The 25,175-nt window shown below is 51.2% G+C and overlaps 7 protein-coding genes across 7 annotated transcripts; 2 read left to right on the top strand and 5 right to left on the bottom strand.

Moving 5' to 3' along the window:
* Nucleotides 1-91: 91 nt before the first annotated feature.
* Nucleotides 92-2,034, bottom strand: P174DRAFT_423226 (uncharacterized protein; the record flags this gene model as incomplete). The annotated part of the gene is made up of 2 exons (XM_024825116.1): nucleotides 92-1,234; nucleotides 1,291-2,034. 2 exons carry the CDS (start codon nucleotides 2,032-2,034, stop codon nucleotides 92-94), a joined length of 1,887 nt encoding a protein of 628 aa, XP_024680683.1.
* Nucleotides 2,035-3,891: 1,857 nt separating this feature from the next.
* Nucleotides 3,892-5,422, bottom strand: erg13 (hydroxymethylglutaryl-CoA synthase; the record flags this gene model as incomplete). Its single annotated transcript, XM_024825115.1, has 4 exons — nucleotides 3,892-3,981; nucleotides 4,040-5,121; nucleotides 5,184-5,286; nucleotides 5,363-5,422. The coding sequence occupies 4 exons, from the start codon at nucleotides 5,420-5,422 to the stop codon at nucleotides 3,892-3,894; spliced, it is 1,335 nt and encodes a 444-aa protein (XP_024680682.1).
* A 3,076-nt stretch (nucleotides 5,423-8,498) lies between these two features.
* Nucleotides 8,499-11,223, top strand: P174DRAFT_433486 (M28 family metallopeptidase; the record flags this gene model as incomplete). The annotated part of the gene is made up of 2 exons (XM_024825811.1): nucleotides 8,499-10,979; nucleotides 11,038-11,223. 2 exons carry the CDS (start codon nucleotides 8,499-8,501, stop codon nucleotides 11,221-11,223), a joined length of 2,667 nt encoding a protein of 888 aa, XP_024680681.1.
* An 898-nt stretch (nucleotides 11,224-12,121) lies between these two features.
* P174DRAFT_433485 (DUF1765 domain-containing protein) lies at nucleotides 12,122-15,660 on the bottom strand (the record flags this gene model as incomplete). The annotated part of the gene is made up of 3 exons (XM_024825810.1): nucleotides 12,122-13,064; nucleotides 13,131-14,699; nucleotides 14,774-15,660. The coding sequence occupies 3 exons, from the start codon at nucleotides 15,658-15,660 to the stop codon at nucleotides 12,122-12,124; spliced, it is 3,399 nt and encodes a 1,132-aa protein (XP_024680680.1).
* Nucleotides 15,661-18,548: 2,888 nt separating this feature from the next.
* P174DRAFT_453321 (uncharacterized protein) lies at nucleotides 18,549-19,111 on the bottom strand (the record flags this gene model as incomplete). The annotated part of the gene is made up of 4 exons (XM_024829148.1): nucleotides 19,074-19,111; nucleotides 18,925-19,006; nucleotides 18,731-18,813; nucleotides 18,549-18,662 (listed from the first exon to the last, which is right to left on the bottom strand). Exons 1-4 carry the CDS (start codon nucleotides 19,098-19,100, stop codon nucleotides 18,549-18,551), a joined length of 306 nt encoding a protein of 101 aa, XP_024680679.1. The 5' UTR covers nucleotides 19,101-19,111.
* Nucleotides 19,112-19,160: 49 nt separating this feature from the next.
* On the top strand, nucleotides 19,161-20,428 carry P174DRAFT_462565 (transcription factor SUA7; the record flags this gene model as incomplete). The annotated part of the gene is made up of 2 exons (XM_024830138.1): nucleotides 19,161-19,191; nucleotides 19,356-20,428. The coding sequence occupies 2 exons, from the start codon at nucleotides 19,161-19,163 to the stop codon at nucleotides 20,426-20,428; spliced, it is 1,104 nt and encodes a 367-aa protein (XP_024680678.1).
* A 795-nt stretch (nucleotides 20,429-21,223) lies between these two features.
* P174DRAFT_462564 (Aim21 family protein) lies at nucleotides 21,224-24,045 on the bottom strand (the record flags this gene model as incomplete). Its single annotated transcript, XM_024830137.1, has 2 exons — nucleotides 21,224-22,953; nucleotides 23,007-24,045. The coding sequence occupies 2 exons, from the start codon at nucleotides 24,043-24,045 to the stop codon at nucleotides 21,224-21,226; spliced, it is 2,769 nt and encodes a 922-aa protein (XP_024680677.1).
* Nucleotides 24,046-25,175: the final 1,130 nt, after the last annotated feature.

Raw genomic sequence — 25,175 nt, 5'->3', positions numbered from 1 at the left:
CAACCCGTGTGCTCAGTCTGCTCAAAAGTATCAAGTAGAAATTAGATTACTATGACAATAATACTTAGATACAGAATATCTAAATCAGACATTACTTGTGCCATTTCTTCTGCTTCGATTCCCCCGCTGCATTTGCCCTGTTGCGCGGCACGCCTCCGCCCTCGCGGCGATGCCAGGAGTCTTGAGGCCACACCCATCCTCGAACTCGCTTCGCATCTCGTCTCTCTCCAATCTGCGGTTCCGGAATCCATTTATCTTTGCCCTCTGGGAGAATCCGCTGGCGGGTCAGTGCTCCAGGTCCGCCCACGTTGAGGTGAGCAGAGGGCTGCGACGGCAAGGGCACCGATTTAGACAGCATCAGCAGGAAGTACAAGGCCAGGCTCGCAGTCATCGGGACGTTGAGACCGTCTGCCAAACTTGAGGCGTTGTCGCATTCTGTTGCAGCTGACTGACAGTCGTGAGAAACCTCGGGTGACTGTGGCTGGGCAAAAGAAGGTGGCTGCAGTCCCAGTTCTTCCGGGCTCACGGCGATGTTAGTCGGAATTGGTGCCGATACCTCCAGGAACCCAAAATATGGCACATCGTCCCCTTCGTCGCACCCCGCGCGAACACAAACGAGTTCAATCTCGGTGATGATGAAGCCGTACCGGCATGAGTGCTCTCGCATGCATCGTTGTAGATGGGCCAGACCGTTGAGGTACTCCACCCGCCGGTGAGGCGCTTCGTTGCGCATGCCCGTGTTCCAGCGGTCAAAGCTCTTCACGATACCGACGAGCCGGCCCCGTGGCATACCGGAACTGGTTTGTTCGGTGTCAGATGCATAGTTGGCAAGGAAGTGTGGTCCACCTGTATTTTTGCTGTTTGAAGCCCGTAGGTGAGGCGCCGGGTAGAGTTTTAGATGCTCTGGTCCTTGGGATACAGCGAGCGCGGCATTGACACGCGGTCCATAGATGTCTCGTATAAGATTAACCAACGCGGCTTCAGAGTCCGGAGACAGGCGAGACGGGGCTACCGCGACAGGCGGAGTCAAGTCGGAGGAGATTGCAGTTCTCAGAAGTTTGGTGAGGCCGTTGATCGAGTTAAACGTCTGAAGCGTGAACGAAGTCCAGCTACGCAGGTTCCTAATGTCCCACCAGAAATAGTCGTGCATTCCTCGTGTGGGAACCACACTGACATTACGAACGAGATTGATCGCTTGCGTGGAGGAAGTCAGGTAGGACAGCAAGGTAGTCGACTGCGTCACCATCTCCTCCGCATGAGGCGCAAGGCCAACAGGCGAAGGCTGCGCACTCGGAACTCGAGCGTACCCCCGTATGGGGAAGGTGGAAGGACAAGTGGCGTCTGAGTCTGACACTGGACCGGGGACGGAGTGCCGTCATTGGGTGAGGTCTGAGAGTATGACCGGTGGACCACAATGTTTGGTGTTACAGGGGTGACTGGCGCGGATGGCGAAGGGTGCGCTTGCGTGGTGTACTTTGGAAGATGCCGATAGGTCGGATAGCCGTATCGACTCAGGGTCGTTTCGTCAATACTGGAAACAGAACCTGATCGAGAATGCGCGCCCGAAACTTTGCGCTTATGCGACGGCGTAATGCTCACAGGGGACGACAGTGCGGAGCCGTTGTGAGAACCATACATGGGCGAGGTTGTAGCTGGTGACACCAGAGGAAGACAATCGGCCATTTCTAAGACATTCCGCTGAAGGTCTGGACGCCTGGGAGGATAAGGTAGGAAGCCTGGAGGGTTCCGGGTATTGGACAAAACTCGACGATGGCGCTGTGGTCCAGGGGCGGGTGCAGGCTCAATCACCACATCCTGCGACCTGATTTTCGGCAGCAGAGCAGGGCCGTGCTGGTATCTGGGAGGAGAGGCTTCTCTCGGACTGGTTTCAGCGGTCATGGCCGACCACGGTGAGGAATCATTGGAGTAGACGGATGAATCGGACGCATTGCGGCTGTGGGTGGCTCCAATGAGCTCCATCAATTGCATTCGCGGCGGTGTCGTTGGTTGATAATAAGAATAGTCCAGGGACATGATGTCGATATCTGAGTCACAGAAGAACTCAATCACGATTCTCTCTTTGGCAACGAATGATCAGCGAGTAGCTACCGGGAAGAACCAGCTTCCTGCGAGTCGTCAAAGAGCAATGTCCACCAACGAGGTGATAAAGAAGGATAGAAGCGAGGGTGTCGAGATGTTCCAATTGAAACGCTAGCACAGTTGAGTCATGTTTTATATGAGCGACAATGATGAGTTCTGGAGGCATCAGGACGGAGAATGTTTGGATATTAAATGCTCTTCGTAGAGAAGCCGTCCGACCCAGGGCCAAAAAAAGCATACGATAGACAGATCCAGAATAGAATAACCTGAAACATGGAGGAGGCTCCAGATTGACGCCAGTGAACTAGCCATTCTGGGTGTTGAGAACTGTAGAAGCGATGGTCTCGAGGCATGATCTGCCGATTATCTCTAGGAAGATGCGCGAAACAAACGAGACCATGGGCAAACAAGGCCAGCATAAGCGTTTCAAGTAGCAGTCGCGCGTCAAAATGTTGCTAATTTTTGCATCTGCTCAATTTCTTCAGGATCTGGACAAGATCCTCAGGCCTTCCCTTCAGGGTATGGCTCGAAGGCCTCATGGGACAAGATCTAAAATCGGCAACACTTGTGTTTCGTGCTATTTCTGGGTAATTGTAGCCAAATTGATGGGAATTTGTCGCAGAGGGATGAGCGTAACGCCTGGGTACTCATCAGTCGGCGGCAAGCAGATGTATAGCCAAATACACCTGGTGATACCTTCCGGGTGCGTGGCTCGTTGAGACGCACGACTCTTCAGTGATCGAAGCGCCGAGAGGCAGCAATTGCAACGGAAACGACTGTCTGTGGCACGCAGAGAAGACCAGAGAGCCTCAACGAGTGAAATCAAAGTGTCCTGGTCTCAGATCTTCCATTTCTAAGAATACACCAGTTGAAGGGATGCCGGTATACACGAGCATCTGAAGTGGTTGCAGTAGGCGCCGGGCCATCCTTCAAGGCCGGCGTCAAGCTCGCTGAGTGGCTCATCCCTGACGATGTGCAGTTTAATTGACATGTCGCCTTCTGCAGTCGGCAAATCAGTTGTCGTCAACAAGAAAAATAAATTCAATTCAGACTGCATTTTGAGATTCAATGAGAGGAACGCAGGTGTAAGAGAGAGAGAGGGAGGTGCGACTTGATGGCTCACCCGCTTACTTGGCTTACTGGGATGCATGGATGCTCTGAAGTCAGTACAAGCCAAACATGAAATCAGCGCGTTTAGCCGGTCGTTTCCGCACTGGCTGACATGTTTCGTGTTTGCCAACAAATCCCGTGTCGCCAGAACATCATGACTATCCCCTACTTTGGTATATTGAACTTGGAAACGTACCTATGCTTGGACGAGAACACATCACGTGACGCATGGGTTGCAAAGAAGACCAGCGACGTTACTACAAGGCCATGTAAATCGTCATCAAGATAAATCGTGGTATTCGAGAAGCCATATAGCTCAATTAAAATATTAATATCAACAGCAACAGAGCAGCCAAATCACGCCATTTGATCTGTTCATGAACCCCATTCCGAGTGCTGTTTGGGTTAAAAACGAATCTGGATAATATAACCATTTCCCTTCGCTTCTGAAAGAAAAAGCCCAAAAAAAGGTATCAAGTTGAGAACCAGCACGACAAGCTGCTGCAGGACTCTATCGAGGCGCTGTGACTAAACAAGATGATGCTCGAGGGAATCTAATAAACCGTCTAAAAGTCTGATCATGTCCAAGGAGGAAGGGGGAAAAAAAAATTGTATCGTCAAGTTTCGGCAACGATTATGCCTTGATTTCATACTTTCGTCGGAACATGTCGTCAATCTCGGTCAGGTAGTATGTACCGGGAAGAGCGTGTCAGGGTTGCCGGTAGGCTTGAAGTTCTTCTTCAAGTGGGCGTGCTCACGCAGGATGCACATCTGAAGATAAGAGTCAGTCGATTTGGTTATCAAGAGGGGGAAAACATTGGTTTCTTACGTCATCATAAGCCTGAGGAGGCAGGACGGTTCTGGCGTTGAGGCGCTTGTGCAAGTCAAGCTTCTCAACCATACCAGAGACATCGCCAACAATCTTGACACTGAACATGGAGCTGGCGAGACCACTGCCGTACGAGAAGAGGGCGACGCGCTTGGGCTGGCTGGGATCGAAGGTGACGTTGCTGAGCAAGCTGGCAAGACCAGCATACACGGTGGCCGTGTACATGTTACCGCAGAGGGTGGCAACGTCAAGACCAGGACGCACACGCTCAGCGAAAGTTTTCTTGGTCAGACCCATGAAGGTCTTCTCGACGGTCTTGTCGGTGAAAGACTTCTCGTAATCCAAGTCGCGTAGTTCAGAAGGTACTTCGGCAAAGGCGGGGTGGCTGGGGTTGGCGAGGTAGTCATTGTAGAGCATGCGGCCATAGGACTTCTGCACCAGCTTGCAGGTAGGGGCGTGGAACAGGATATAGTCAAAGCGTTCAAGGGGAGTCTTGGTCTCATCGTTCTCAACTCCGTTGGTGCCATTCTGAACCTTGGCCTTGAGCACCTTTTCACGAGCGGCATAGGCCTTGTAGCAAGCATCAACAGCCTCGGTATAGCACTTGAGCGAGAAATGGCCATCAACGACGGGGTATTCGCTAGTGAGGTCGGGCTTGAAGAAATCATAAGCGTGGGTGACGTAACTGCCACGGAGACCAGGCTCGAACACAATAGGGGCATCAGGGCCGATCAGCATGGCAACGGCACCAGCACCACCAGTGGGGCGGGCAGCTCCCTTGGCATAGAGGGCAATGTCTCCGCAGACAACAATGGCATCTCTGCCATCCCAGGCAGAAGACTCAACCCAGTTGATGCTGTTGAATACAGCGTTGGTACCACCATAGCAAGCATTGACGGTGTCGACACCCTCAACGTTGGTGTTTCCATGAGGGGCAAACAGCTGCATCAGCACTGACTTGACCGACTTGGACTTGTCAAGAAGGGTCTCTGTGCCGACCTCAAGACGACCGATAGACTTGGGGTCAATGTTGTACTTGCGAAGGAGGGAGGAGCAGGTGGTCAGAGCAATGGAGTAGATGTCTGGGGAGGTGAACAGTTAACATTCGGTGTATGCGAGGAACAAGGAAGTGGAATAATCATACCCTCACGGTCATCACAAAAGCTCATCTTGGTCTGTCCCAGACCAATTGTGTACTTTCCCTCACTCACTCCATCGAACTTCTCCAACTCCGCCTGGTCGACACACTGCACGTGCCATTAGCACTGTTGTGAACTGGAGATGTTGGACAGGACGAGGTGCAAAGAAAGTAGACCAACATACCTGACTGGGGAAGTAGACCTCAATGGCCTTGATACCAACGTTCTGGGGACGAGCAGACATGGTGGCGGTGGGGGTGCAAATTGAAAATATTATGTATGGAGGAAGGAAGGTAAAGGTAAACACTTAAAGAGGCAGTCTCTCTCGCACAAAAAGGAAGCAGACAATGATTGCGAAGACGATGTAGCTTGGAGGAGAAACAGAAGGAAGAGAAAGAGGGAGGGCCAGGCGTACCTTTAAAGCCGAAGGTAGGACGAGAGAAAAGAAGCAATGGCCGACTGATTGCCCGAATCGTCTTACCTGCTTCTCCCTCCTAACCCCTCCTCCTGTCGAGGGGATTTCTATTCCATTTTCTCAGAGGCAAAACCAAAAAAGATTCGCTCCAAATGGGGCCCTCTTCCGTAACTAAGCCTATCTGGGTTTGGTGCTATGGGTCCACTGCTACTTATGGAAATTACCGAATAGTGCCTTAGGCTCCCAGATACCTCTCTAGGTGAGCTGGGCCTGACTCAGCGAATCAGAGTGGGAACTGCGATTTGGTAAGGCAAAACATTATAGTATTCACGGACAGACAGCAGTATGTATGCAGAGTCGACATCCACAACAATTCTGGATGGATGACAGTGCATTGCGAACGGAAGGTGTGAGCGTGGAAAAAGATTCGAAAAAAGGGGTAAGAAATGGAGCAGGAGACTTCCCGCTAGCTCAATGATCCCAGATGCTTGTCATCAGTCTCTCTGCTGGTTGATGATATTGCGTCCAGTATTCCTATACTCCATCTGCTGCTTTCAAGAGGATGGACAGCGACGTACGCACTCACACACCGACTCCTGCAGCTACAAACTTAATTTCTCAAAGAGTATTTCTGGTCAGTTGACCCTTTTCAGAGAAATCTCTGGTATCATCTTCAAATATTACTATTGGGTTTTGACCATGTAGTGGTGAGCAAGGACTGCTCCGGCCGAAGAGTAGTGTACTGATGTTTTCGCAGCACAATAGAGCACAGCTTAATCTCCCAACAATCATGCTCATGGTTCTGCGGAACCAAGTGGGACAAATTCTCGCGTCTCAATTCCATTACGCCAGCAATCATAATCCTGATTTTCAATAATTGGCCAAAAATTAATAATATTTCTGATGTGTTGCACGACTTGCTCTGCTGGTGATTGCAGTACAGAGTAGATCGTACTCCGGAGTAGATTCTTAGTCCCCGTTAGTCCGGTCCATACTCCATAATCTGTCACTCGTTCCATTCCCATCAGGTCTCGGAGTTTCTACTCTCGATGATGCCCTTTTCAATCCCATATTGTCAGCCCCATTGTTCTGTAGACGCTGGTGGCTAGACGCACATCTAGCTGCCTGATAATGTAAGATTGCGTTCCTTGCCAAGCCTGGGGACCACCTACCTTAGATAGACGGTCCTGATAAGAGGTCGACCTTATTTGTCTCTTTCACTCATCTGTCACTATCTACCCATTATTTCCATCGTCTCAGCTGCGACATTGGAAATCTACATATACTGGCCGCTTGGCTCGGATGACAAGTATCCCAATTTCCTAGAAGGCCAGAGGAGAATAAAGAGATTTATCAATCTTATCTTGTGGGCCTACGGAGTATGCTCTCTAGCTTCGACTATGCGACTCCTGCCAGATTTCCACTGGTCTGCTCTTGTCCTTGACGATGTGAAGTGGATTCGGGTTTCACCAGAGATCCAGCACCAAACCACCATCAAGGCACCGTGACACATATGGCGTCACCACCGTGTTCCCATCCTTCTCTTCATGCGCTAACATAACACAGTATCTCGTGGTTAAAGACTCCCCTCTAGAACGTCATCTCGCAGGTACCATAGGTCCCCTTCAAACACGTCGACATAATCCTGCACCCGTCCCAACTGAGCACCTCCAAGAAGGTTTCCTTGGGAGAGGACGAGGTGCTACTAATGTGCTTACTGATTACTCTCCAGTCTATAGGCATCTATACTGGATGTACCTGTCTAAAGAAGTAGTGTTTTAGGCAGCACTAGTCCAACACCTTAACCGAAAGGTTCCAATGGGTGATTCCGCATGGAATCATCAGCCCTAGAACATGCTTATATCCTACCAAAACCCTCGGCCTTGCAGCCCCATGGCACCGAAATAGCTCATGGGGGCTGTAATCTACTTGGGGAAAGTGGTCAGACTTTTCTGATCCGCATGGGATGACTTCTTCAAGATTGAGCTTGTGGCAGATGCGTCGACCTACCTCTAACTAATGAAGTAGAGGGTAAATCTAGATCTCTACGCTTCCCTCTCTGTAGATGGATAACGCGCTAGTAGATTTAGAATTAACTAACAGAATCACTAGGTTGCTTCCTCTGTTCGTGGGATATATAAATCATGGTAGGATTCCGCCCCGCACAAGTAGACAAAGTCGTATACTACAACCCTTAAATGCTGCACAGTATATTACATAGTATAAGCAGCATGATATACTCTTTCAGCCAAACTCTCAAACTTCCCACCATGGAAATAATCGAAGTCATGACCGATCGAGCGCGCTCAGGAGTTGGCACAACACCATATGACAGGCGGTGACAGATGACAGAATACAGGTACCTGAGCAGATGTTTGATGCTGTCCTGGAATATTGTTGTATTGCCATCCAAGGAAGAGCAAAGTCAACATCGATAGTTAACATTCACAGGAAGCTGGTATATCTTCCTCGACAGAAAACTGATATTCAAACTTATTCCTCAGCCCTCACTCGAATGCTTCCAATCAAAAACCTTTCTGCCTGTTTACGAGTACGACTTCGAAAGCGGAGCGTGGGTCTCTTGGCTCCCTCGTACTATCTATATCGGCCTTTGACGCCTGCGCCACACGTCTGACTATCCATCTGGGGAAGCCAGTCAGTCTCACTCCTTTTCCAGTGAGAGATTATCTGGACTACATCCAAGCTCCATCCACTCTCTCATCTGTAGATCTTCGTTTTCATCCGGTTTTTCTTTGTGTTTAATATTTTCACTTTTATCTCCCCAAACGCAGGGAGTATGTCGCTCACTGTCGCTCCTTTCTCATCCAGATCATGATACCGCTTACTCCGGCATCCGTGACGCTGTTTAACTTCTACGGCTCCCCCGAGCCACATCCATTCCGCCATGGGCAACGATAAGAAATTCGAATACGAATCACTTCCCATTCCAACTTACGAAGAAGCTATTTCCTCCCGTCCAAGCTCCTCGCGATCTCATCTAGGCCCCGATGAAGCCAGTGACGATGCGGAACGACAGGGCTTGCTGCATAATGCCGACAATACCAGTGGTCCCGGCGGCCCACGATCTCGGCCTCATGGATACCAACCGCCAACGGTCGAGTCCGTCCGTAACAGCCTGGACGATCTCGCGTCCTCGGGGACCGATTCCGCGCGGGGGTCGCTCGAGGAGTTGCAGCGGGAACTCGCTCAGATGGATGTGGAGGAAGCAGGGGTGCAATCGTCGTCTCGGCGGTCCCGACTGGGGCAGCATTTCTCGAAGCGATTCAACAGCCTGAGTCGGACGCTCTCTGCAATACAATTTCCTTTCCGCCGCTTCCTACCAAACTTCCGATTCACAATTAACCTTGATGGAGCCCGCCCACGCTTCCAGGACCATAGCTGCATTATCCTGCTACGGGTGTTTGGGCTACTGTTGGTTGTCACTCTTGTATACGTGTTCTTCTTTTCGAACCTCTTCAATCTGAAGTCTCGATTCATGATGGGTCAGTCGTATAGCGCCGCGTCGGTGCAGAATTTCCTTCAGGGCCACATCAACGAGACAAACATCGCGGATAATTTGAGAAAGGTGACAAAGTTTCCTCACATGGCTGGTACCGAGGGCAGCTTTGCGCTGGCAGAATGGATTGAACAGGAATTCAAAAATGCAGCACTCGATGAAATTGAAATGGAGGAATTTCAAGTGTACCTCAACTATCCCACCGAAGGCGGAAGGAGGGTGGCGATCGTTGATCCGCCCGGCATGGCCTGGGAGGCTGCGCTCGAAGAGAAGAACGAACAGACTATGGTTTTCCATGGACATTCAAAATCGGGAAATGTGACCGGCCATTTGGTCTATGCAAACTACGGTTCCCGAGAAGATTTCCAGCTCCTAGCGGACCACGGAATTGACATGAAGGGCGCTATCGCAATTGTCCGATACTATGGTTCCGAGACAGATCGTGCCCTGAAGGTCAAGCTTGCGGAGATGGCTGGCGCTGCCGGATGTATCATCTACTCTGACCCGCTTGAGGATGGGTTTCGGCAGGGTCCCACTTTTCCAGACGGACGCTTCATGCCGGATGATGGCGTCCAAAGGGGCGCAGTAAGCTTGATGTCATGGGTTGTCGGGGATGTTCTTTCTCCGGGGTTTGCATCTACCCCTGAAGAGAAGAAACGACTTGCAGTCGAAGAAAGCCCGGGATTGCCGGGTATACCAAGTATCCCGATCGCCTGGCGCGATGCTCAGAGACTCTTGCAGGTTCTCAAGGGTCATGGTACAAAAGTACCCAAGGAGTGGGTTGGTGGTGTTCCCGAAGTGGAGGAATGGTGGACGGGAGACGGTGGCTCCCCCAAAGTGAACCTGATGAATATTCTCGACGAAGTGGAACGACAGCCTATATACAATGTCATTGGGCGCATCATTGGATTGGAACAGCCTGAAAAGAAGATCATCGTGGGCAACCACCGCGACTCGTGGTGTCTTGGCAGTGCGGACCCAGGCAGTGGCACTGCGGTCTTCTTAGAGCTTGTTCGCGTCTTTGGCGAACTTCGGACGTTCGGATGGCGTCCGCTGAGGACCATTGAGTTCGTCAGCTGGGACGCGGAAGAATACAATATGATCGGTTCAACGGAGCATGTGGAAAAAGCAATTGAAGCACTTCGAGAGAATGCATTCGCTTACCTGAACGTCGACGTTGGGGTGACCGGCAATAACTTTGATGCCTCCGGATCTCCGTTATTTCAGCGGATTGTGATGCAGATCCTCGGCCGCATTGCGGATCCCATTACGAACGAGACACTCAAGGACATCTGGGAGAAAGCCCAGAAGAAGTTCGGCCCTCTTGGTTCTGGAAGTGATTATGTGGCGTTCCAGGACATAGCTGGCACCTCAAGTGTGGACTTTGGATTCACTGGCGAGCGTTTCCCCTATCACAGCTGTTACGAGAACTATGACTGGATGACCAAGTTCGGAGATCCTGGGTTCCAATACCACAAGGCTCTAGGCCAATTCTGGGCTTTGCTCCTGATTGACCTTGCGGATAACCCTATCTTACAGTTCGATTTGCAAGTGTACGCCGACCATGTGCATACCTATGTTACCGATCTGGTGGCCTACGCCAAGTCAAAGAACGTCCCGGTTGCCCCCCAGCGTCTAGAGGACCGCGCCGTCGGAGAACCGTCCGTCAGCTTCCAACCCCTCTTTGATGCTGCGTCCAAGTTCAAAAGCGACGCAGGAGAATTCGACCAATGGGCCCAGTTATGGCACGACACTGTCTGGGGTGCCGGTGGGTTCGAAAACAACGTGATGGCCATCCAGCGACTGAACCATAATTCTCGCTTGGCCAGCTTTGACACCCAACTTCTGGATCTAGATCAGGACGGCGGAGTAAGTACCCTTCCCTCATACATCTCCAGCGTCCCCGACACTGACAGTCTCCCATCAGATCCCCAACCGCACGCAGTTCAAACATGTCATCTTCGGCCCCCAGCTGTGGTCCGGCTACGACGCCGCCGTCTTCCCCGCCATCCGCGACAGCATCGACTCGGGCAACTGGACTCTAACCCAGGGATGGATCGACCGGGTCGCCAAGATCATTCAGCGCGCAAGCAACAGTCTCGTGCACCATTAGACTCCTCCCTACACCTCAACCTCAAACTATCAACCTCGCAATTCAGTCCTACTCTCCCATCCATCAACTTATACATACCTCCGCAACCTCAGTCTCTCAAATCTATGTATACTTCTCATCATCTGTGCATCAGCACGTACATACACGAACATACACACACTGCCTGATCCAGGCTCTGCATCTCGTCGCGACGGAACAAAGTATATCAGATCTAGCGAATTGAATCTCTCATTATTCCGTATTCTCTTACTATGTCCTTTCTCCTGCATTCTGGGGAGAGAAACTGCCTTTGGCTTCCCTTAACCTTTTTTGTACATACCTCCGTCTCCATTTAGCATTCTTGTTAGCCCTGAAGACAAGTCTTGAATAGTCTAGTTTTGCCGCGGTTCCACCGTTCGACCAATCGATAGAAAGAATGAAAATGTGAAGTATTGGCTTCCAAGTGCCTATGGATTCAGTAGATGAGATTAATTCATCTTGTGTCCCCGTTCATTTCAGTTGTATAAACTATGGGACTGCTGCGACATGACTGAAGCCGGAAAAAGGAAAGAAACCCAGATATGCCATTGAAAAGAACCCCACCGTCTAGAGGATTAACCCAAACCAACCCACAAAATGAAATGCAGTCCCCCAACGCCTGTAGTATGTATTATCCATTGGTATATATACAGTCCCAATGCCAAGAAAAAAAGAGAAAATGAGAGGACATCATTAGTAGAATTCGCTTTGTTTGCAAAGTCTCAGTGATTCTTTGGCAGAACCCCGGTTTGAGAAACAGAGGACACGAGAAAGGAGGTCTTGGCCGTCAAGCCACGGATTGGGGCAGGGGAGATTATTATTAGAAGGATGAAAAGATGGACCAAAATTGCTGCCAACGGCCAGAAGTGCGATGGCTGCCTCACTTGCGGAAGCCTTCAACGCCCAGCATTGGAGTCTCCACCATCCGGTCGCAAGGGACGCCCTCGTCGCGTCTTCTGGCAAAGAAACTGTCGCACTCCGTGACAATTTGTGCCCATTCGGCGAGGGCTCGGCCTGCATACTTGCTGGCTACGACCCCGTCCTTCGCCAGGCACTGAGTATTTCTTGGGTCAAGGGTCTTCTCGCCGTCCGCAGCACGCTGTACTGGCCCTTGTGTGTCTTTGTTTGAAGCTGCATCCTCAAGACGACAGTCAGTCTTGGCGCGTTCATCGAAATCAATTGCAGAGGCATATTCCGACGTGTCATCAACCGGTTGGTCCAAGTATCCTCGGAGCTGCAAGTGCAGCTGCGCTCCTACAGGAAGGCAGGGACCGTAGAGACGCTTGTTCTTGCTCGGCCATTGCGGCCGATCCATCCATTCCAGCGAGAACCTGAAAGAATATGGCTGATGTGGCGTCTTCGGCCGGCTAGTCTCTCCAGTGCCATTCTGCGGTCGCAAATGGTCATCCGAGTTCTTCTCTGTACTGTTCATGGTATCGTGGCTCCTTGAATCCGAATCTTCCGAACTAGTGCTCGGAGGCGACGCATCATCATTATTTCTGATGCTGGAAGAACTGCCAAACATCGCCTTCAGAAGATTCCACCTTCTCTTCGGAGGTACCTGAGACTCGGAGAAATCGTCGCCCTTGGAGCCTGCCGTCTGTTCTGTTGGAGCGGGCGGCACGACGCGGTCGAAGGAGACGAAGAGGCTCGGTGGCGTAATGTGGTTATCACACCGTATAATGATGATTCGGCGCCCCGGCGCTGGCGAACATGGCGCAGACGATAGAGGGGCTTTAAGTTCCTTTTCAGCGCTTGCTTGAAAGTCGCGATAGTAAGACCAAACCCGTTGTAACCGATTCCAGAGCGTCTCGTATATTGTGCTACAGATGATGTCAAGGTCAGCGAAACCAAGGCAGGCGCACGGATACCAGAGGGCTTGTACTTACGAGTCGAGCGGCGATGGCTCCCCATTAAATCTACACAGTCGCCAACATAGGAGACGCTGAAAGTATGCGCGCACCATCGGGCTCCAGTGACTGAAATATTGATAGAACAAGGATTCATCGAGGAGGAAGTCCAAGCAGAGGTCGGCTTTTCTTTCCTCGGAAGTGATCCACGTGCCCCAAACGCAAAAGAGAAAGGAGAATACTCTCACTTCGGTCAGAGAATTGTGGCTCCGCATCATTTGGCGGCAAGCGGAAAGCCAAAACTTCCAGTCAAATAATTCCATATCCACAGTTTGAGAGTAGCGTGTGAGGATGGGAAGGACTTCCTCGACGAAGTCGCACAGCAAAAAGCATGCATTGTGGTCGAATAAAGGAGTCTTCTGAGCAGCGGTCTTCATGATGTTGCAGAATGACTCCGCGTATAGTAACCGCGCGCGTTGAGGCTCGAGGGAAGATTCAGACAAGAAATCACGCAGAAGGATGATCAGGCGATTCTCAGCCATCGAGCGGTGGCTGTTAGCAGAGCCTAAAGGAAGAGCAGAAACTGTTGCATCGGCGCCCTCAATGAAGTCATCGAAAGTGATGGCTGCGGCGGTGTGTGTACTCTCAGGCATCTGTGGACTTGATTGTTTGTAGAGAGTGTCCTCCATAACTACAAGCACCTGAGCGTGAATTGGCAACAGACCCGGGGCCAGGATACGTTTTGGTTTCTCTATATCTGTCGGCAGAGCATCTGCATAGAGGATGTGAATATACTTGACAAAGACAAAGAAAAGATCTGTGTCTCGACCACACCATCTCGAGACCCAAGGGCTTTGCCATTGTATCTGAGCTGTACTCAAAGGCACTTCGGGTTTTTGCCGAAGATATCGAACGAGAGGCGTGTGGGAATGAAAGCATAGCGTCCGGAGCGCGCTGGGGAAGTTTAACCCGAGATCCTGGGTGAAAGCACGAATGTTCCTGCATCGTTCTACGCCAGAATCGGCAAGGATCCGTCGGAAGATATTCGCAGGGGTGTTCCATAAGCGCACTAGAATATCTGCGACGCCAGGACAGAAGAAGAAGGCGTATGCGCAGGCCTTTCCGCAAAATGCCACCAAGCTTGCAGGTGCATGCCTCATTGACATTCTCTCCACCACGAAGGCCATCTGAGACAGCAAATTCTGTACGAAGATATTCCTGATGTTGTGATGGATTGACTCGATCAGGAAATCCGAGCCTGAGGAGTCAGAGCTCTCCGATATCGAAGTCGAAGCATGATGGAGTGAACTGGGCGGCTCATCCCTGTTCGGGGGCATTGGGAAGGGAATCCTCCATTCTGGCCGCATCATGATGCCGACAACCGCCTCGAGGTAGACTGGACGGTCAGTACCCGAAATGGATTGATTGTTCTTGCCATTGAGCATCTCCAGTAACCCAGTCCACCACTTGTTGAGAATATTGACGCGGCGGTCGAGGTCTTCAGCTCTCAGATACTTGTAGGAGGCACTTGATTGGTTGCGATTCAAGAAGGGCAGCAGTGAAGAACGAATGACGTTTGCTTTTAGAGCACTCGACTTGGAATGGAATCTGTGTCGCTTAATTAGTCAACTGAAGCTCCAAAGGGAGTGGTTCTTATCGGCGCCGGGTATGAGTGTACTCACTTCTGGTAATCAGCTTCGAGTCCACGGAACACGCCCCATAGCTCATCCTTCTTTCGCGGAAGGTCGACATTCCCAGAGAAGTTTCCAGCGGTAACAGCCGCTCCTTTGGGCATGGGAGGGAGAATCGGGGTAGACACATGGAGAGATGCGGCAAGTCTTTCCAAGGAATTCTTCGCCCGTAACGAATGAGGGGATGAACTAGTGCTCGGACTGTCATCTTGGCTTTGAGTTACGACTGCAACCATTGGACGCCTGGGGCGTTTGCTCAGAATGGTGCGTTTGCGAGAAGGCAGGACAGGGTCGGTTTCCTTCACTGACTCCAGTCGAGGGTTGGATTTGGATGGTAGACCCTGCGATTTCGACGGTATCTGATCATCCGAGCGAGAATTTCGGTTCTTGGAGGGTTTAGGAGACGGCGAAGGGGATCGAGACTGGGAGCCCGACGAGCCCCAGGGTTTTCGAGCTAGGTTAACCAGTCTGCCAGACATGGAACGGGCCTTGGAGGGACGAGCGACGGGCTCTGGGGCTTTTGTCTCTGGATACTTGACAGGAGGTTTCGCGGACACTCCGGAGGGTTCGGAAGCAGTGGTATCGTTCAGATCCTCGGCGGACAGGGTGAATCGAGAGACAGCTACGGCCGACTTTTCCTTGTTGCGGCGTAAAGAGGTCCGTCGCAGAATGTCCTTCCCCGCAGCCACATCCTCCTTCGACGGCGAGGCTGAATCATTGTTTGGGAATGTCAGGTCGGAAAAGGTTCTCCGCAAGCCGGGGGACCCAGGTTCAGTAACGGGAATGTCTGAAAGGTTGTTGTAACTGGCGGGACGAGAAAGGAAAGCGCTTTCTTCATCGATCGGATTGGTCGGAATATCGACAGCGAGAGAAGACATGATCGAGCGTATATTCAATCCTGTACTATAGGTCCACGAGGAGGTATCGTCCGAGGACTGTGAACATTGCTCTCGGTCCGGAAAGTTGAATGACAGCTTATCTCGAGGTCGGATGAGACCAGCTCCTCCATGTAAGAGAAAAAAGAGATAGGGCAGGGAGAGCACAAGAGAAGAAGGGTAGAGACTCGTTGTATGAGCTCAAACCATGTGCAAAGAGGTCGGCTCTAACGCATTGGGGCCGGCTTTATGGTTCTCAAGGGACGTGGGAGGGCCGGGAAGGCGACGCAGCAATGGCTGAGTAGGAAGGTGGTAGGCAGGCAGACCAACGGACAACTCGGCGGCTGAAGACTAGCCAGATGAACACGTCAGGCCAGGATACCTCGATTCGACTATGATGCTGATATGAGCCTCCTTTTTCTTTTCCCGGTCAGCTTTATGCGGTGTGCAGCGATAGTATCAAAGTGAAAGGGAAAACTGAGCGAGTGGTATTTGCAGGCTCAACGAAGGAGGCTGCGCGGTTAATCGATCAACAAACGGAGATTCGGAGGTTGGAGATAAACGAAGGACTGGGGAAACTAGGATTGATAAGGCTCCCTCTTGCTGTCAGATTCTGATCTATTTTTTCTTCTTCAAGAAAAGATAGATAGATAGTCTGACGCTTAATGAAAGAGGGGGAAAAGGGCTGAAGAGGCTCTAGTCAAGAGATACCTATTGGTGATGATGATGATGGGGAAAGGGCTCGTATTTCGGTGTACCCGCGTACCAGAGAGGTGGGACTTGGTTTGTATTTAATCAAACGGGGCCCTTGAGTGCCTTGTAGGTTTCAGAATCCAAGGAGGAGCTTATGATGACGATTTCGAAGTTGAAGAGAAATGAACAATAGTACTTAGATGCACAGCGATTGTTGTTGTTTTCTTGTCGAAGGGGTGTATGGTGTATGATAGGTACCTATTGTGCTACTGCTACCTACTACCTATGTACGGGGTACCTATGCTGCTATGCATTGTTGTATGCACATAGTCCGCTAGACCATAGACAAGTTAGTATTAATGCCTATTCTATTATTATTACTTATTGATCATTTTGCGATAGCGTCATGTATCCATAATACCTACATTCTTTGCAGTACTTAAAGTAGGTACCTTGGTACCTAAGCTGTGGTAATTTATTGACATATGGTAAGATCCTCCTAGATAATTTGGGTAGATACACAGTGGTATATTTCTGCCTATGGATATTTTGTCGAGCTGAGCCACTTTTCCAAATGCTAAGACATGTCTTGTATTATTCCCTCGATGACTTGTTCACCCAAAAAAGGGTCCGTTTTCCTCCAGATGCAAGGCTGAGATGGATCTTTAATCCAATAGTCTGTCCCCAGTTATTGACGATCAATACTATTGCATTCCGCCTATGACATCCTCGCAGCGGTGGTTGGATTGGAGACTCAACCGACCAGGCATGGTACAATAATCATATGTACAACTACCTTAACTACCTTGAGCCTGGGCTCCTCCAAGCATTAAACGCAGACATGTGAGGATAACAGGTAGAAAAATAGAGCCAGAACCACCATGTATGAATGGCTAGGCTCATCCGTCCCCTGTTAAATTACCCGTTTAACTTTTGTACCTCATCGTCAATGCTCAACATCAAAGTTCATGATGAATGACTATCTTGTCTATTGTCCGAAGCAGATCTTCTCAATCTGATTCTCAAGAATGTTGTCCACTGTACACACAGTGACAGGTGTCCCATGGACATTCCAATCAGAGTGTGTCCTCCTTATCCGATCTTCATATGTTGTAGCATTCAGTAACCCCTTCTTTCCTTCTCTCTGTCTGTGTACCATCACCCAGGAGGAATTGAAATCGATCGCTGCACGTAATGCGACACCCTAAACTCTATAGGTAGCTTCTACGATTGTCCATCTATTGACACTGCAGGATCCATCGTGACGCCACGCAGCATCGATAACCTCTCGCTTAGCACAGATCTAGAAAGACTGGAAGACTGACCTTCGTTCCAGACAGCACCGAGGAAAGCCAGCGAAACCGAGCGAACTCAAGATTCTTCTCCGAAGGACAAGATCTGGCGGTCTGATATTCCAGAAGCCTGATTCTTTAGACTTTCGGAGCTGTCATATGTCGCCATGCGCCTGGACTTCAATACTCGAGATTATCGGCGCACGCCTTTTGACCCCCCTGCGTGCGATGCAAGAGCCAAAAGAGGTAATCAGAGTGCATACTCTTGCATCTCAATGACGGCAACGGACACGTTATGCTGTCTGTATTGCCAATCTCCCTGCATGTCTTTTTCGATAGATCGGCACATCCTTGGAATGGAATCTGGATACGAACTTCTTCTGTAGCTAAGGGTAGATGGCTTGCTTCTTTGCTTCCATCTGTTCATTCAGCAATTAGAATCAGTACAGGTGCGGAAACAGAACTCAGGACAAGATTATAAGCAGTCATTCGGTCTCTGGAAGAGTTTTGGCAACTTTTGGCCCATGAATACCGCGCCCGCAGACGATCAATAATACGGCGGTGAGCAAGATGGGGTCGAGGAATCTCAAGCGCATATATGAGTTATAACTTGAGCCTGAAACAACAAGATGAGAGCCGGTCAGGTCAGTCGAAATAGACTGTTCGCCTGAAGCATGCCTTCTCCGAGCACACTACAACCACACTTATCACTTAATTGCCCCAGTGGAAGATCCATGCGCATATTCGCTTGCATCAGTAGAAGAAAGGAAGAAACAGGTTCATATGCTCCGAAGTAGGTTTAATTTACACGATTCCTTCAGGACTCATCAATGGAAGGTTTTCTCTTGTTCCCATCCCATTGCCCATCAGTCCTGATTTCTCAGACTTTGCCAGAAAGCAATAAACCTAGTGGTGAGCGGTCTCCTCCTCAGGCTCCTCCTCGAACCAGCTCTCTTCAACGGGAGCGGTTTCACCGGCGGCGGCCTGGCCCTCGACCTCAACATCCTGGCTCTCGTAGGCCTTCAAATCATTGGCAAGGTTGGCCTCCTCGGGGACTGGGGCGCAGCAGGAGCGGAGAACTTCTGGACGTGGGCCTCAGCATCGCCGGGCTTGATGGGGGTGGGCTTGTAGGCCTGGAGTTGGCGCAGGTAGAGCTCCTGAACGGGGTCGGCTAGAACGAGTATCCAATGTTAGACACAGTCCACAAAGTCCATCATACGCCAGCATTTCCCTCATTTGTTCGGATCGAATAGGGCCAAGGGGACAATCAATCGGGACATACCCTGACGGACAGCGGAGGTCAGGAAGGAGCGGCGGGTAACAGAAGAAACCTGTTGCCGAGAGACGCGGGCGAGCAGGGAGCGCTAATGAGACAGCAATTAGCAACCATATTTCCTCGAAACCATTGTCCTACAGATGGGACGGACTTACCGAAGCTCTGAGAGTCTGAGACATCATGGCGGCGGGGGTGATGAATGAGGGGAGAACCTGGGGATGGGGTTTCTTGCGAAGAATAATATGGCTTTGGTCCGTGAAGCCGACATTGAACGTTCGATGGATTCTTCGGGACACTTCGGCTTGGCGGCTGACTCATCAATCATGCGGCTCTTACTACTCCAAGACGGCAGCGGCAACACTTTTGACTTCACCTTTGCCTCTTCACCTCTCTCACCTCTCGGCTCACCCCTCTTGACTCGATCCAACAGATTGCAGTCAATCGGGACAACGTGAAAATGGCTAGCGTTTCTACCTCTGCCCGCCCTGATATGGGTCAGTGGAGGAAGAACCTCTCGGCCCATGTCATCTGTCCCGAGTGCAGGGAGGTCCCGCCCAACCTCGAGTTTCCTGACTCACATGAGACAGTCTGCGGCTCTTGTGGTCTGGTACTTGCTGACCGAGAGATCGACATGCACTCTGAATGGCGTACGTTCTCCAACGATGACCAGAATAACGACGACCCGTCGCGTGTCGGAGACGCCACGAATCCTCTGTTGAACGGCGACCAGCTTGAGACTCAGATCGCCAGCGGAGGCTCTGGTCGCGCGCGAGAACTGTACCGGGCACAGAACAAGCAGTCGAGCGAGAAGGCGAATAAGGCTCTGTTGGCAGCTTACAAGGAAATTGGTGCGCTGTGCGATGGTTTCAACATCCAGAAGAACGTCGCGGATACGGCCAAATATCTCTTCAAGATCGTGGACGATGCCAAGGCGTTCAAGGGAAAGTCACAGGAAGTCATCATCGCCGGCTGCATCTTTATTGCTTGCCGCCAGTGCAAAGTCCCTCGGACCTTCACCGAAATCTTTGCGGTCACCAAAGTCACTCGAAAGGAGATTGGTCGAATCTACAAGGCTCTGGAAAAGTTTTTCACGGCTCAGAACCTGGAACGGATCAATGCCGTTGTGTCCAGTGGTGGTGTTCCAGACCCCAACGACACCTACACCGCGACAACTTCCACCAAGCCGAGCGACCTCTGCAACCGTTTCTGCAACCTTTTGGATCTACCGTACCAAGTTACGAGTGTGTCCTCTGCTCTGTCCGATCGTGTGACGACTATGGGAGACCTCGCTGGACGCTCGCCCCTGTCGATCGTCGCGGCTTGCATCTACATGGCCTCTTATCTCATGGGCCACGGCAAATCCGCCAAGGAGATCTCCCAGGTCGCACACGTCAGCGACGGTACCATTCGCGGCGCGTACAAGCAACTCTACGCTGAACGCGAGCGCCTGATCGACCCCGAGTGGATCAAGGACGGAAAGGGCGACATGAAGAACTTGCCTGCTAGCTGAACAGCTACTCGCTTCTTCTCTTTCCCGAGTTCTCTCAGAATTCAACCCTCCATGCGTCGCTACCTAGTGAAAAGCGTAAACACTTGTCCAATCCTTAGCTTTCGCATGTTGTCATCTATCAACATCTCATGATACCCCCCGCACTGAACATAAAGAAACAGCTTGTTCAGCTCATTTTCTTAACTTACATTTTCAAAGAGATTTCAGGTCATACCGAACCAGAAAAAAAAAATTCGCATCATCTGGAAATGTTTTTTAGCGAGCGCTGTTTCAGATTGCTAAACCGGCCATTGGGCAAGATTTGCGGCCACCGGGTGCTTTTGCTGTTTGCTTCCATGCATGTGAACCCGCCTAACTTCTAAATTGAAAATGTAGTAGTCTCGACCTTTCGAGTCGAAGCCGTTCAGGATGAGGATCTGGGAAATTTGCAGCGCTGCAGCATTGACGAGTTTCAAGGGCAAATTCGTCTAAATCACACTGTTCTGTCATTATGTCTCCACAGCTAGGCCAGAATAATACAGATTCAAGTCTCCAGCTACCTGCAACGGCGTTTATTGTTGTTACATGCCATGTAGTACTAGCACTACTCCTAATTGTAAAATGAAGGTATCATCCACCCGTGATCGGGTCCTGGTCAATGACCAACAACATCATGAGCACTCTAGGCCGGAGGCAGTCTACATGGATGCTAGACGAAAACTCATTTTGCTGCTGTCTCAAACTTACTAGAGAACGATGATATCAAAGGTCATAAAGAAGAAGACTCAAATGACCAAAAAAGAACGCAAGTATTTTTCACTGCTCCTCGTGGAGCACAGCGCCTTCCGACGCTCTTTTCCCGTCAGCAGTAGCAGCCATGGCTTCAATGGCGTCGTCTACCGGGGGCGATGTAGTAGGGGTGATTCCCGACTGCGCATCTGAAGACGTTTGTTGTACCTCACTCTCGTCCGGCTTCGTGGGTTCCGTAGCAGACACAGCCGCAGCCTCCCCATCGGTGCTTGGTATCGTCTCAGCTGTCTCGGGTGCAGATTCCTTAGTCGCCGTCATCGGAGAAGGATCGGTGGATTCGCCGGCAATGTTCTTTGACAAGGCTGGGGCCATGGTGTTCTTCGAAGTCGAGACTTCAGGTGCAGCCGGCTCAGGCTGCTTGGCCTTCACTCCGGTTTCGACCGTCAGGTTGCCATCCTCACCGACTTGCCAAACATTCCAAGTCTCGGTGATCTTAATTTCGGGAATCGTCGGTAGCCTTGTGCTAGCGTTCTCGGAAGCTGGCTTTCGTCGGGATGGACCACGAGCTCTACCCTTGCGAGCGTCACTCAGTGGTGCCTTTTCTGCCGGAGTTTCCTCCTCTTTCTTCTCTTGGGGCTTTGGCGCTTGGGGACCCAGCTGCAGACGCGAATTTAGATCTGACAAGAACCCTGCTTTAAGTGCAGCAATCTTGCTTCCATTGGGCCGAACGGGCACGGCGGGCTTTTCTTTGGCTGGAGCTTCCTCTCCGGCTCCACGGGTAATGGGCTTCGCTGGTCGAGCAGGAATCTGTGGCTTGGGTCTACCAGGAATGCTGGGCGGCTGTCGTTTTTCTGTTGGAGAGGTTGCTGGTTTCGAGGAGGCATCTACCGCAGGAGCCTGTTGTGAAAGCTTCTGAGGGCGAGATGGGATAGCGGGTTTCGATGGTACATCGGGACTCTTCACCTCACTCTCCTCCGAGGGCTCGATTGTTGTCACGAGTGTCAGGCTCTCAGGTGCATCTTCCCAGATGTCTCGACTGGGGAACCGCTGCTTACAAATCTCAGGGCGCGGTTGAGTCTTTTCTTTTGGTTCTTCGGACTCAAGGATGTGTTCTGCGACCTGGCGAGGATCAAGGTGAGGAGCGTGACTGCGGCGGAACGACTCCTGTTCCGGCGTCTCAAACGCCTCGTGCTTGTGAATGTCCGGTGTGGAAACGGTGGCGTGGAGCTGCAAGCTGTTGGGAGAATCTTCCCAGATATCTTCGCTGGGAAAGCGGTGCTTGAGCATTTCAGGGCGCTGCTTGAAGCGGACCGCAGCGGAAATGGGCTTCTTGTCCTTATCATCCTCGGGAAATAGCGGTTCGTACTCCTCAACGTCATCCAGAGGCGTGTGTGTCTCCTCACGTTCGTCGCGCGAGTTGTATCTCACGAGAGCGGGCATGCCACCCTGGTGGGTGGCAGAGCGACTATTTGAGCGACTGTGGTTAACGCTAGGAGTGAGACTCCTGCCATCATACTCGCTAGGCCGTCTATCGAAGGTGGGAGAGACGGCAGGATGTTGATAGGCTGATTCAGGGCGGACTTCATCGGCAGCCAGAATAGGCTCATCTTCATCGTCAAGACCCACGCCCATTTCATGGGATTGTTCTTCAGGGGCTGGGGTTGGTGCGAAACCATCCGGATGATGCAGGGGGTGGTACGGGTCATCGACATGAATAACACCAGCGTCTTCAGATTTGCGCCCCTCTCGCTCAACGCCAACCTCTGAAGCGGGGACGTCCGTGCTGCGCAGGGGGACTCCCCGATCAGGCGCGAGCTGCGGCGCGATTCGGGAGCCGGGGTTGCCATACGGTGGGTGTATTCATCCGTGGCAATGTAACCGACCTCCTCATCTGGAGTACCCGCAACATTAGGAGAGGTACCGAGACCAGAGCCGGTCACAGCGGAGCTACGGACGATCTTGTTGAGATCATCGCTGCTCAGCGCCCAATCAGGGCGGGGAGTCCCGACGCCAGGGCCATATTGTCCGTGTTCGACCTTGACGTACTCTTCGGGATGCTTATCATACCAAGCCTTCTCAAACTTGTCAGTGGCAGGCACACCATGTCCGTGGAGTCCATAGCTCCCAGGGGGTAAGGAGGCCTCACGGCCGCTGCGAGTTCGGTGATGGTGGCGTCCCTGGCGTTGACCTCCGTGCTCCAACTGATAAGGGCTTGGAGACGGTGCCTGCACATCACCCGCATTGGGATACATGGGAACTCTCTGACCAATTTCAGGAATTCCGTGCTCATCAGCGGGGAGTTGGAGAGAGCGTCGACGATCAGAGGATGCGGTGGAAGAGTCTGCGCGCGAGCCGCTTGCTCTGGACTGAAGCGAGCGACTAGAGCGCTCATGATGGTCATCAGGCACCGGCGATGCGGACACGCCGAGACCGGCAGCAGCGGCCTGACGCGAGTCTGTACGAGTGACAGCCTGCACCTTCGCCTTAGCGCTCGAACTGGGCAATGACGGGCGGGGCGCATGGATCTTGAGATCACTGCCCACATTCCTGGTCTCCGCCGGAGTACCAATTTGGTGATGGCTATCTGACAAATTGCCAATATCTAGGTTCTGGTATTCGATACCCTCTTCTCCAAGTGACGGTATCGTCACACTTGGGGGTCGCTGTGGGAGATCGTTGGACACCGTACGAGTCAATCCCGCAGAGTTCGGAGGTTCGTTCAATGGAGAAGGAGCATAGCTGTCCCGAAGAGGAGACACGGAGCGTTCAACGCGTCTACTGGGACGAGGAGGGATCTTTGGCATGTCTGATATCGACTTGGGGGCAAGATTCGACTGAGGAGACCTCGAGGGTCGAGGAGGAATGACGGGGCCAGCTTGTGTCGCCATGATTCTCGTAGGGATATGAAGAATCTCAAATTAATGCTAGAAAATAGAGCTTCAGAGATGATGTTAGCTAAGGTTTGATCAAGTGCTGTGGTTGAGAATTTGAAAGGCTGGGCTTCAGTAGAACAGATGACAGCGGGCAGCTGTGCGTAGCTAAAGAAACTTCCCCGCACCTCGGGCTAGAAGATGGGGATTGAGTGGGTGGTCATTGAATTCTCTGTCCCCAATGTGCTTGATTGCTTTACGGCCATTGAGACAGGTCCCTGGGAAGTTCAACGGGTAAATGCCATTGAAAGGGGGGAGTTCCAGTAGTAGGAGTCTTATCCAGCAGGACACTGAGCTGATAAGGCTCTTGGTTTTGCCATATGCAAGCTCACATGAGATTCCAACATTTCCCGAAGAATCAGAGCAAAACAGGTAGCCATAGCCGGGAATATAGGGAGAGCTGATAACATGACGCAGCTTGATTTGCTTACCGATTGTGGACCAATTCCAAGAACTGATTGCTAAACGGGCTCAAGCTTTTGGAAGATGAGCGAATGGAAGGAGACAGAACAATTGATGAGCAGACGGCTTCAGAAATTATTTGACGGGTAGGTAGGAGTGTAAGAGGACTGAATGCAGAGAATTTGTATAGGAGGAGATGTGGTGATGATGGTGGAGTGAAAAGTAGTAGTAGCAGCAGCAGCAGCAGGAGTACTAGAGGCAGATTAGCAGCAGGCAGATGATGTATGACTTTTTGCATGGCAGAGTGACCGTAAAACCAGTCTAACCGCTTTCTTCCTGCCACGGCCCACCGCCCCGTCGCGTGACGCTCTCTGACGGCATCAAAACGCCGGGCCCCGCTGTGTCTGGCCCCTGTGGTACAATACCGTTACAAAACCGTCCGGTAAAATGTAAACTACTCAAATTCGTTCGTTGTAAATGTGGGCGGGTACCTCAGGTTCATCTTCTTTCCATTTCAGGATTAGTGGACCTCCCCACTCTTGATCTTCCTTTTTTTTGGCCATTTTTGATAAGAACGATTCTCAATAACGGATGGACATTGTTGGGCACCTTGCAAAGTTTTCCATCTGCCACCCGAGAATTGGACTACGATCTCTTCTAATCATCTACAGATATTTAGCTATATA

The sequence above is a fragment of the Aspergillus novofumigatus genome, assembly GCF_002847465.1.
Source record: "Aspergillus novofumigatus IBT 16806 chromosome Unknown P174scaffold_6, whole genome shotgun sequence".
NCBI lineage: Eukaryota > Fungi > Ascomycota > Eurotiomycetes > Eurotiales > Aspergillaceae > Aspergillus > Aspergillus novofumigatus.
This window is presented reverse-complemented; position numbering and strand designations above follow the sequence as displayed.